This window comes from Corvus kubaryi, unplaced genomic scaffold, assembly GCF_017639235.1.
Source record: "Corvus kubaryi isolate FWS band 111438036 unplaced genomic scaffold, C.kubaryi_AGA036_p1.0 37385, whole genome shotgun sequence".
In the NCBI taxonomy this organism is placed as follows: Eukaryota; Metazoa; Chordata; class Aves; order Passeriformes; family Corvidae; genus Corvus; species Corvus kubaryi.
The window spans coordinates 17654045-17666839 of record NW_024581127.1 but is presented as its reverse complement, the minus strand read 5'-3'; the positions used below and the strand labels follow the sequence as shown (position 1 = coordinate 17666839).

Below are 12795 nucleotides of genomic sequence, written 5' to 3'. Positions count from 1 at the left end.
ATAGCAAACAGTGATCCAGCTGCAGATAATGGTTCTTCAGAAGTATCCCACAGGGCAATGCATGTTCCAAGACTGTTTAAACCCTTCTAGAGATATTAGTTGTTTCCTTCCTTTGGAAACTTAGAAAAGAAAATTAATCTGAACTATACACAAATAATATTGAAGCTCAGAATTAAAACCAACACAAACAAAAATGAAATGAAGACCTAGAAATGACATGATTTTCAGTGCACTGAACTGAGATCAGCAAAGCATTACTTTTAAGTAAAATGGTCCACATACTTTCTGCAATCAGAATAAAAAATGAGGCTAATTGAGAATATATTATATAACAGGTGTCTTTTGATGCTTTTCAAAAAGCATTAATTTGATGGAAGATTTTGCTATGTTAAGTTATATTATGGCAAATTTAATTAATTTTATCCTAAAATCATGTATTTATTTATTTTTGATACCTTTCTTTAATATAAATTAAGTATTCAGTAATTAATACTATGAAAAATTCAAAAGGCCACTAAAAAAATCAGATATTACTACCAAAACACAACACCTTGGTTCAGCAAACAAGGAAGTGACATTTCCCTTCAGTAAAAGAACAAGTTAAACACTATTAACCTGTGCTCCAAATAACTTCATGTGGATTGGTTGCCATAGATGAACAAATTGGAAAAGAGCCAGATACCACTGGCCGTTAAAGCTAACAATGCCTGTTTTCAAATGCTCTGTCTGAGGAGCAATTCAAGCTATTCCCTGAAGAATGACACACAATATAACAAAGCAAAGTGTCTCGGAGCATCTACATACCAAGGTGTTATTGTTCAGATCCATCTTCCCAGTGAAAGGCCCCCATGTTGTTCCAACTGGAAGCTGCTGCCGGCTCTGAATCTTGCGCTCCCCGTCTTTCTGGACCACCTCCAACTCTCCTGCAAATAAAGAAAACAAGCAGTGTTGAGAGTACTTTCACTCATGCCTTGACAACAACCACCTCTGCCTTTGTGTTGCTTTTATACGCACAATGTTCTGAGGACCAATATAATGAGAATTAATTATGCTTGTCTGAAAAACAACTGATCTTGTCATCCTGCAAAAGAAAAACAAACCTTTTTCCCTTATAATTATATTCAAATTTGGTTTAGGAAGTCCCATTCCTTTCTTGCATCTTTTCACACACATTAGAGTTCGGAATAAATTTTATTTAGAACAGCATTCCGTAAAAGTTCTTAAGAAGTGCTGAGGAGGGGGGAAATGACAGCTGAAAAGAGAGACTGCAGTAGCAGCCACACCTGGTACATTAACCTCCTTGATGCATTTTGCTGCACAAGATCACATTTTGAAGCACACAGAAACTAAAAATTTGAGAGATACACCATACAGCCACAAAAAAATCACAACATCTCCACAATACTACTAAAAGCATTTACTACAATTACAAAAAGGATTTTGTACTGAGTGAGATTTTACAGGTAGTAACATTTCAGAATTAAACAAGAAATAATTTTAACTGGTAGCTTGATATTATAAGACAAAATAAGTAAAATCAATGGGGAGGCTGTATAATGATTTTTTTTAGTGCATAATGATTTTTACTGCATCATAATTTTTATTTTCTTAAACATAAATTTTATTTTTGAAAGCAAAGACTTCAAAATTAACACTTAAAAGAAATTTTTGCTTTAGCTCACCTTAACTTTTCTGGATTTTCCACTAAAGAGGAAGAATAACACAGAATTTATCATTTCCATGGAGGGAAAAATAAAACTCAGTCACCACCTTAACCCCCCCATATTTTTTTCACTTCATTTAAAGATTAAAAAAATAGTCTGGGCAACTCTTTTTTGAAAGGAGTCTAATCCTATTTTTTGTGAACAAATGTTTCATTTAAAAATACAGCAACAGTTATATTTATATATACAATTTCGAACACTATTTTCTAAATAAATTCTGGTTTCAGGCTTTCATAGGGATAGGATGGAACAAGGACAGGCTGATCTGTGCTTTTCCTGTTAGATGTTTGACTGCTTTTTTCCATGCTCTTGCACTTCCAAGCTTTGCCCTTCCTGGAGGTAGGCAAAAAATCTGTTCTCAGGAGCAGCAGAGCTCACCTCAACCTTGCTGTAGCCATGATTTTTCATGATTTGTTTTCCATGACTGCTAAAGCCCCTTCCTCCCTTTCCACACCAAACAGATGCAACAGTGATTCCTGTCTTTTGCATCAGCACATCTCATCAACTCCAGCCCAAATAAGGATGGTGCTTTTCCACAAACAGAGCAAAGTCCAACTGTGCAAGGAGTCAAATCATCCCAGATTTAGAACTGGTGGTTGTTGTGAAACGAACCTTGGGCTGAAGGAAGTGAGTAACTCCTCCTGGCTCACAGGCAGCCTTCCACAGACTTTCCAGAGCTAAACATTCCCATGAATGCCTAGATTTACATTGCAGTCAGGCTGCAAAGCTTTTCCTTGTCCACAGGGGTTAATCTTGACCATCTTCCAAAAAGAAGACTTGGCTCCAGCTTCCATTTTCAAGCACAGAAATCTAAATTTCACCTCTGAGTGTTGCAGATTACAAAACTACTCTACGTAAAATCGTGCATCAGATCCTTCCTGCAAACTGGAACAAATCTAGGAAATAGAGCTGTATCGGTTTACAAAAGCTTCTCTGTATGTGGGTGAGTCCTCATCATGACAGTGCTATGACATTTTAAAAGGCAGTATGTGAGCAGGAAAGCTTATGGATTAATTATATCTAATTTACACATGTGACATATATACATCCAAAAATAAAAAAAAAACAAACCCAAACAACCATAAAAGCATTTTTTCCTTCTCACGGTCACATTGTTACAAATTGTATTAGCTTTTAAAATCTCTTTATATGTTAATTATGGAAGAAAGAAATTGCAATGTAACATGTTTATCACTTAGCCATACTGCAGCATTTTCTCTCTACACAGAGATGAAAACTGCAGCATTTGCTTGCTTTTACACACTAAAAAACAGCCATGTCTATGGACATGTCACATTTAACTGATACCAGAGGAATCATGAGAATCTTTGAAAACCCTTTTAAAAAATAATTCAGCCTCCCTTTCTGCCACTGACATTTTTCATTTGAAAAGGGTTCAGACACAGTCAAACAGTGACTCCTTATCTGTACCTGTGGATTTACAAGCAGGCCTGTCTTTTAATGGATTAAGAACGACAAACTTAGGGCAGATCAACCAGTGATATCCAAAAAGCTACCAAAGTTTTAAGGTACACATCATTACACATTGTATTTTACATAAAATTAATAACATGAATCTTACACCTGATAAGTAGTTCAGATTTGAGGCAAACATAACAAGCATTTTTTTTCAAATATAATTTTTCCCTTCGGTTGATAATTAAATAACTTATTATGGAATCTCTCTCTTATTCACTTTTGCTACAGTTCCAAGGTGTAGTTCAGGCAATATTTCAATTTATATGAATACTTTGAAATATTCTGCAGATGGGGTAACATCATGCTGAATTGTACTGAAACTGTTGTGTTTCCCCATCCCCTCAGAACACCATGAAAGAGTAGTAGATTGCAGAGAGGGTAACAAAATGTTTTGCTGCAAAACCATTCTATTTCTCTTCATTACAGTTCTCCAAAAAAGATACATTTTTCTTGTCACCACGACCAGCAGCCATTTTACTGCCATGGGTGAATGTCAGAGTTGGGAAGGACAATCTGTTTGCATGTTTTGGCAAAACGAGACAATCTGGCTATGCTTATACAAGGTATAGCACATTAAAATTTAGTCCTTGGTGAAGATTTTTTTTTCAGCTAAAAATCTTCAGTTTTATAGATAAAAAACACTGCCTGCAACTTTTCTGCATTCATTTACAACATTTTTCTCCTCTGAATCTTCCTATTTTGTGAATGGTACCACAATTGCAGCACAAAGGGGCTGTCTCCCACTTGATGTAACTGAGGCTGTCCCCGACTTACTGCTGACTTACCACAGGGATGCTGGTTTAAGTGCCATGCCTGTGGCCCTAAACAATGTGTGACTGCAAGGGTGTTTGCTAGAAAAATGAGAACCTCACCCTGTGACTCTTAATTAAAAGGGCTGGAAAAATATGTCAGCAAGACAAGATTTTCCCCTTCAGCCTCAGAGGAAGTTCAGATGTAAATCTGAAGTGCTCTACAGCTACCATCCCCTGCACAACTGTTCACGATCTTCACAGATTACATCAGGAGAAGGAAGAGGATCTAAGACTTTATTGCTGTATCACCACTCACAGTAAGAAGTGTAAAGACTCAACTGGTACTGACTCTTCACACATACTTGTCCATGGAAATTCCAACATGTGGGGAGAAAAAGGATGAAAAACTGCTGCAGCTTCCTTTACTCCACGCTCAAGCCCAAAGGAAGCAGAAAATTCTGTGCCAAGCACTGTTAGGTGCTTCCAGTAATCAGCAATGGCAACAGACCACCTCAGTACTGAATATAACATTCCTTCACATAACAGCAAATTATAATAGAACTCATTCCTACCCCTGGAACAAAATATGTGATATAGTCATAATTTCCACACAAAGTAGAGAAGCAGTTTAACTCTTTTCATCCTAGACTTGTCAGGTCTCCTATTGAAAAGGACAGCAAGAAGTATAACAGAAGCAGCAGTAAGAAATACAAGTAGAGAGGAACTGATGCTCTGCTGTTAGTTTTTGTGAGTAAGGTAAAAAATTACTTAAGAGACATTCCATTTAGCGACACTTACTCGCCCTTTCCTTGCTATGGAGCAAGTGGGGTTTGGTTTTTTTGTTTTTTCTTCAGCTTGTTCCTCACGAACATACTTATTTCCAGCTTGCTGAGTAAGTTTATACAAAAATATTTGAGACACATAGTATGGGCTAATCAATTTTGGTAAAAGATAATGCTGTTAGTGCTGCGGGCTGTTTCTCTTATCTTGTTGATGTAGCATACTTTTAAGGCCTGTGATTACTCAAAGACTTATGATAGCTGCACTGTAAAAGAAGCCTCAAGTCATGACTCACTAGTACAGCTACAAAACATCTCATGGCTTTTAAGATATTAGGCCACCTTGGTGGATAGAAAACCAGAATAAAAGGACTCAATTTAGGATTCTTTTCATACATGCATATATTGTTTCAGGCATGCCACACAGGGCTTTCATAAAACAGAAGGTAGAGAGGTCAGTTTAGCTTTGTATTCTTTTACACGACAATCAGGATGATTTAAAAAAACCTTTCCACAAAACATAGAGTACACAGGAATCCAACAAGAGCTTTTGGCCCTTAACAGGATTTGATCACAGTTTGACTACCAGAAAAATTCATCTATACATAGTATTTCTGAAACAAAATAATACTGGCTTTCATCCATCTACCTACATTCTAGGGTAAGAAATAAAGGAGTATGTATCTGAAGGTGAATGATAATCAGTTTTTGTGGGACAAAAAGAGAACTACTTCATTGAGAAATAACTGTATCCAGATTCATATGCATTTAACACTTCTAAGCAAGTCAGTGATAGCTTTGGGCAATAGTTGGTTTTTGTTTTTTTTAAATTGAAAATAGCTTTTTAAGTGGAGTCAGTTCAAAACAATGAGTAAACTCTTCCTGTGCTATAATTAGAGACTGGTTATTTGACATCATGGGGCTCTACCAATTTCCACAAGCAAATGGCTCCTTCTTTGTATATTTCCAGTCCACAGCCACCTGGCTCTCTAATGAGTATTTTTGCATGGCAGAGAAGTCGTGCATGTTGTAATTTCAAACAAGGACTGCTCTGAAGTCAGAGCGAGCAAGTTAAAAACACTCTCAGAAGTTCTTAAATGCCACCCAGCCCAGAACCCAGTATCTGCCTGCCATCCTATATGCACAGGAAAAATCTGCAATTAATATTTGGCTGGTGATTGCTTCCATCATAACAAACTAATACGTGTACATCTGCACACAGCAATTCACTGATAGTGGAGAACTATCCCATTTCCACTTCTGTGATTCTTAATAAGGTAGTTCCAATATTCAGTGCTCACACACTTGTTTGGCAGACATAAACTGCATTATTGAGATACTTCCTGTAAATTCTCCTCCCTCAATTTTCAAGTCTCTGAGACATAACACACACTAAACTACAGTTTTGAACATAAACTTGAAATACGACATTCTCTATTCAAGTACTCCAGTCAAACCCTGATAAATCAGGCTGGCCATGCAGTGATCTTATCCCTTCTGACTCTTTAATAAATCGAACCTTGTAAGTTCACGCTGTTGGAAGTTGTCACTAAATGAAATTGTGACCTTATCCGATGCGTGAACTTATCCTGCTGACAACTACATTTATTGTACGGATAAGCATAAGGGAAAAAAAAGAGGCTTTCGATAATTGTGATCTTACCCATATGCAACTCTAACAGATGGGATCTTTTTGATGTTCCATTTATGATTTGTCTAAGATGAGCCTCTACTCAGAGAAAAAATAAATGTTCTTCATAGGTAAGTGGTAGGGGGACTAGTAAGCGGTATGAAAAGTGCACAAAGAGGAGTGGCTGACAGCAGAGAGGCAAAAGCTATTAGCGTAACACAAAGGGCTTTGAATTAGCTGGTAATTGCACTGGAAAAGATAACATAATGGAAGTGGTAAAACAGTAACATTCCCTTTCCACAGGACTCATTCAGTAGTCCAAAACCCTGAAACAAGGAACTGTGACTCTGAGGCAGTAACCCAAAATATGCTGTGCTGTGGCACCTCATGATGAAGGAGTGAATGAATGAATGAAAAAATTCTCTTCCAGCACTGACTACATGTTTGCCTCGGCAGTTGTGGAAGAATGCTGGGTAACAGAAAATTCATAGAATTATAGAATAGTTTGGGTTGGAAGAGACCCTTAAAGGTAATCTAGTCCTACCTTCCTTCACTGAGCAGGGACATCTTCAACTAGATCAGGTCACTGAGAGCCCAGTTCAACTTGACCTTGAATGTTACTAACGATGGGGCATCTACCACCTCTCTGGGCAACCTGTTCCAGCGTCTCACCACCTTCAATTTAGAAATCCCTGAAAATTGCAAAGCATCTTACATTACGGTGTTTGTCACGGATTTAATACATCATGCTACCTAATTCTCACAATGGACAGTACCGTACCCATTCTGCAATCAGTATGCTGACTCCAGAGCAAGAAGACCTGAGCTGTGTCAGGGCACAGACTGTTTTGCAGCACTGTAAGTCTACTGTGGGATACAAAAACTGTAGTTATCTTACTAGAAAGACATGCATATATATGAGACAAATTCACACTGATTCCAAGCAGTAGTGCACTAAATTATAGTCAACCTTCAAAAGAAATTTTATCATTTGCTTTGCTATGAAAATGGCATTCTCAGGGGTCTTGGCAAAACCAGATGTTATTTAGGTTGTCCACAAGCAAAGGCAGAACTTAATTTCACTACCCAAAAGATCGGGCAGGACACTGTTAGGACAAGAAAGATAGAAGGAGAAACAGATTTGGGACTGAAAGCTGAGAAAACAGCCCTGGATTGGAGTCACCCTGGAGGGAGGGTTGCTATTCTGCTGCCACTGAGGTGGTGGAGGGCTTCTAAACATAGCAGCCTTTTTTCCTTTTCTGAAGTTATTACCACCCACCAGCAACTCCTTCCCCCCAGCCCTGATCCTTCCTGTATACATTGCACTTAAGGAGTAGAGTTAACCAAGCCTCTTAGCAATGAGGGAGGTAGACCCAATAATAGGCCACAGGTACTTATGGCTCTAACATACTGATCTCCTTTGCCTATGCTCAGAAGCAGGTCTAGATAGCAAACACCATGCAGGAGAAGCTGCCACAAGCTGCTTCACTCCTAACTCAGCTGCCTAACGTTGCCCCATCTTGACAATGCTCCCACAGGGCAGCTGTGCACTCTAGGTAAGGATGACAAATGAAAAGGCTTCTCCATTTTCTGTAACAAAAAAACTTGCTGCTCCCTACCTTTCTTTAGAGCCCTGAAAGTCAGAACCAGAGTTTGTTTATCTCTTCTACCTGCTGCTAGTACTGCAAATGGCAGAGAGTGTAGGTGCTATCCTTATCTGCAACGGTGTTGTCCTACATCAGGCAATAAAGGGAAGGAATGAATATTGTGAAAGTGAGGACAGGGAAAGCCTAGGCAAAGATTTTTGGAGAAAAAAAGACCACATAAGGTGGGGCAGGGGGGTGGGTGGGAACAGGATGGGGGCAGAAATAAATTTAAGAAACAAAGCAAGAGAGAGGAAGTCTAGGGAAAGAGCCATTTGAAGACCCAAGTTGGGTCTGATCAGGACACAAAGACAGCAAGTGAAAAAAGAGGATCATAAGATATTCAAGAAAAAGTGGGATGCAGAAAACTTGCCAGAGTGAGAGAAGAAACATGTATCTCCAAATCTGAAACACAAGAGAAGTGTGTGAATTTCCATTTAGAATCAGAATGCAAACACTACTATTCTATTTTAGCCAAGGCATCTGTGTTATTTCAGTGCTTAATTTGTAAGCTAAACCACTAAAATAAAACATACTTGTTTTAATATCTCATTGCTCAGCTGAATCCTGGCTAAACTGAACAACTGAAGTGTGTCTACACTGCACCCAGTGATGTGATTTCACCTGACATTTGGTCAAACCCATTCTCTATATCCAAGTAGCCAGATCACCATGTGCACCATAAAACATTTTTGAGAAGAAGTTGCATTACTGGTTTACACGAGACTCCAGCTATTCCTGCAACACTGACCAGGGTATGGATACATAAAGTGCTTGAGATTTACAAATGAAATGCAGAGCTAACTACACTGATGCAAAGGTGCACTATGTCTTGCAGCACAAGCATAGTTTTCAGAGATTATAGTTTCGAAAGAAGTGACTGGCACTTAAAAGTCAAAAATTCTCTATTTGTAGATGTATTTGAGATTTTTAGTGCTCTATTTGTATTCAGTTACTTACACAAAATGAATACAAAAGAAAAAAGTTACCTTCTTATAGTACCTCACACTCCTATAATCTACAAAATTTAGTAGGAATACAGGATCACATCCCAGATTAGAAAAACACAGACCTATGGTGGTGAACACAATCTGCACCAATTTGAAACGACAATGCAACTTCTGCATTTGGGGAGAACTGAAAGGGAGGGCAATTAATTGAGTAAATGTTAATAGCACACAAATTGAGTAGCTACTAAAGAAATGGAAATGGCAAACTAAATAATTTTTCACCATATATGCCATCAAAATAATTTTTAAGGCTTAAGATGAACTATTACAAAAAGTACTGTTCTTTTCCCTGGAAGTCAGAAAGGAAGGAGTACTTAATGGACATGGCTGCTAGAATTTGATTAGCTTTTTAAATTTTTACACAGCTCTATGTACTTTTCCTTTATTTGGACTGCTTCACTGAACTTACAGAAATGTACTCAAAGAAAAAGAAAGGAAACAGAAGTAGAACGAAAAAGATATTTACTAAAGATACACTAACAATGCCAAAGGTTTTTTCACTTGCTTCAGAGTCAAGTTCCACATAATATGTGGAAATACTGTGTTTATATTAGTATCTAGTCTACACACAGAGGTAAAATAAATGCAGTCATCATGGCAAAATCCTGATCCTGCAATGAAAGAAGAAGAAAAGATCTTGTAGTTTTCAAGCCTACTAACTAATGACAATTTACCCCTCTGTTTTCTAACTCCACATCTCATACAAGAGGGAAAGAATTTTTTTGTTTGTTTTTTCTCAATAGTTTTCGATCTTTGCATGGTTCAAGAGGTTTTTTACTGCCTGTATGTGTTGAGGTAAACCTGGAGTAGAGTACTTGCAAAAAATACAGAACAAAAAATCCTCAAAGACAACCAGTGTAGCTAAAGAGCCCTCCCTGCAGTTCTCTATGAGACGAATACCGTAAACTGTATCCTCACATGGACAGTCCATACTGGCAAACATGATTCCCAATTATATTAAAACACTGCACAGACCCAGTAGGCTGAGCAGGTTCTTCATCCCAGCTACTTGTAGCTTGCACAGCTTTGCTCCCTTTCTCTCCATCACAAATACACAGGATACTGAAATGCCAGACTTGGCAAGAGCAGGCTGATGATATTACTGAAGAAGGTTTTCTTGGTAAGATCATCATCTGTTTCTGGATACTCTTGGGTATGCTCCCTTCTTCAGCAGAGGAACAGTAGCCCCTGATAAATGTCCCTTTGTGTGCAGATTCTCCCTGATATATGCAAAAACACTTCAGTCCTGAGTCTGTCTCCTTTTTCTTTACTTCGTATAGCTGAAATACAACTGGAGGTTTATGGAGCATTGTATGTAAAACAATAGAAAGTGGGCACAACTGGAAATACAGCTTATGTAACTCAGACTGAAGTATTTTCTGAAATAGATGCTATTCTGCATGGGAGAAAATGAAACATTTCCCCATCACCTACCAATCTTTCCCAAGGACTTTTTGGAATCCTTTTAGCTGGAAGATGCTCACATTTTATGTTTTACAGTATTATTTACACAAGTATATATGATAGTTATATAAAATAAATCATAGACATTTGTATGTTTACCCAATATTTTTTGATTTCTTTTTTACTTGGAAAAAATGAAAAATATCAATGCAGCTTGTGTTGCCAGTGAATGTAAAAAGCTGCTGAAGTTAACTTAGTATGAAGACTGCTGTATTAATATTGATGTAATTAAATATATTACATGAGCAAAAATGTTTTGAAAAGTATTCTTTTTAACTCTAAAAGCAAGGCAGTGAGATCATCTGTGACTGGATCTGCAGTGTCCTCTCAGTTTACAGTACTTATGCTTAGAATGAAGGATCTATTTTCATCTCTCATTTGTGTAACAGCAGAAAAGTTATTTGCTTTGTATCAGATATGCATACTCAGAGCTATGAAGCCACTGCTTAGACACCGATATCTGGCTAAAAGTATGTGAGCCAAACTGTCCAAATGTCTTGCAAAAGAAGCAGATGCTTTAATATGATTTTCCTATGTCCTTTCAATGTTTCCAACAGAATTCTGAGAGTACCAAGAAAAAGACAAAAATCTCAATGAAGACTCAAATTTATCAGTATTTAGTGTAACCATCCAAAAGATCTAGTTATTGTTGAGATTAGGAAAGTGAGAGGGAGACAGGGACAAAGGGAGATTGAATGCTATGCTCCACTGCATGCATGCAATATATATTCACATCCATTATAAATACAATTTATATGAAAAGCAACACTATTATAAATAGAAATAAATGTAGTATAACTATAATGTACAATATCAAGATTCAAATTAATATTTCCTTTGCACTTGCTGAGAATGGCCACGCATAACAGACACATGGCTCTACACTGCTCCGGCACTCATGAGTTATGTGCTTATCTACATCTTCTATGATCAAGTACCAGCAGTGACCAAGACAGCTTTTTAACACTGTGCCAGACAGGAACTGACTGCTGGGCTTGGACATGGACCAGAGTACACTTCAGTGCCTCAGCCTGGACTATCACACCGCTTTCACGTGCAGCTATATCTTAGCATAGCCGAGACGTTGAAGCCGATATAAAGTGATGCTCACTTATACGGCAGACTTGTAACTTTGAGTGAAATAAACCCTTGAACAGAGATTGAGCACAAGTCCTGTGCACTGCCTAAATCCTACTCCGAGGCTTACATAAGACTTAAGTAGAATACTGGCTTTGCGGCAGCCTTCTGTACAGGAATGATCTTGACCTTCACATGAGTAAGTCCCAGGGACATCATGTGTGTAAAGCATATCCCAAATTGCTTTGCCTTACCACCTTCCCTTCTACAAGCGCAGGCTTTGAACACCCCATTGCTGCTTGGGCAGATGTAGTGACTGGGGAGCCTGAGGAAGAGCCACGACTGGCACATGCTCTGTGGCAGTAGTATGTAGATAGATGGCCTTTCCCCTGGACAATGATCTCCTGAGACTGACTCTTCACAGCTTAGACTTCACCTCTGTAAACAATGACTGAGAACAAGTCCACATATTCCATGGCCTTACTGGAAATTTCAGCCTAAGTAAGAAACTCAGGGTCTCAGGGGAAGTCAGTGCTAGTGACAGGAACCCTAAATTTCCCTGGAAATTGCAATCGCTGCTTCTGAAAACACAATACTTAAAATAAACTCATTATTTTGAAGAAGTAGGAAAGTATTTCTGGCAAAGCATAGTCATGAAACAGGCAGTGTCAACAGTGATCAAAAGAATTATAATTCAAAATATATCTGGGCTACAGAATTATTTTGTCATTGAAGCATTAAAACTGCCCCTATACTACCATGTTTTAAAAATACTAATGTCAATTTTTAACAGCTTCTTCTTATCCTGCAGTGGTGACTTACTGTAAGAATATAAGAAGCATAGCCTACTGTTAAATATATAGAGTTAAAATGGCTAAGTACGTATGAAATTATCATATTGAAAAAGATGCAGTTTGAAATCTTTATTCCCCTGATAATAAAATCAGCACTTTACAAAATCATATGTAATAGCATAAAAATTCCCCTAAAAATATAGGCTCCTTTCTACCTCCCCATTAAAAAAAAATCACACGCATAATTGCAAAGAAAAAATTTCTATTTTAACTGTGACTATTACTTTGATGTACATAGATACTTTTCAACTTAACAGTTCCTTTTTGATAGGCACGGACAATTTGCTGTAAAAGGAGTCTTGGAGAAAGACAGTTTCATTCTACCAGTTTTTCCCCCGTATGTTTTCATCTCAATTACCAAAGTACATTAACAGGATACATAA

At 37.8% G+C, this 12795-nt stretch overlaps 1 protein-coding gene across 2 annotated transcripts in view; it reads right to left on the bottom strand.

Annotated features, from left to right (window-relative positions):
* The window catches only part of ZFPM2 (zinc finger protein, FOG family member 2), a 307976-nt gene that overhangs the window by 160772 nt on the left and 134409 nt on the right, over nt 1-12795 (bottom strand). For both annotated transcript variants that reach the window (XM_042036069.1, XM_042036070.1), the window contains one exon: nt 805-923. In XM_042036069.1, the coding sequence (XP_041892003.1) occupies nt 805-923 (119 nt within the window). The remainder of the gene's footprint in view (nt 1-804; nt 924-12795) is intronic.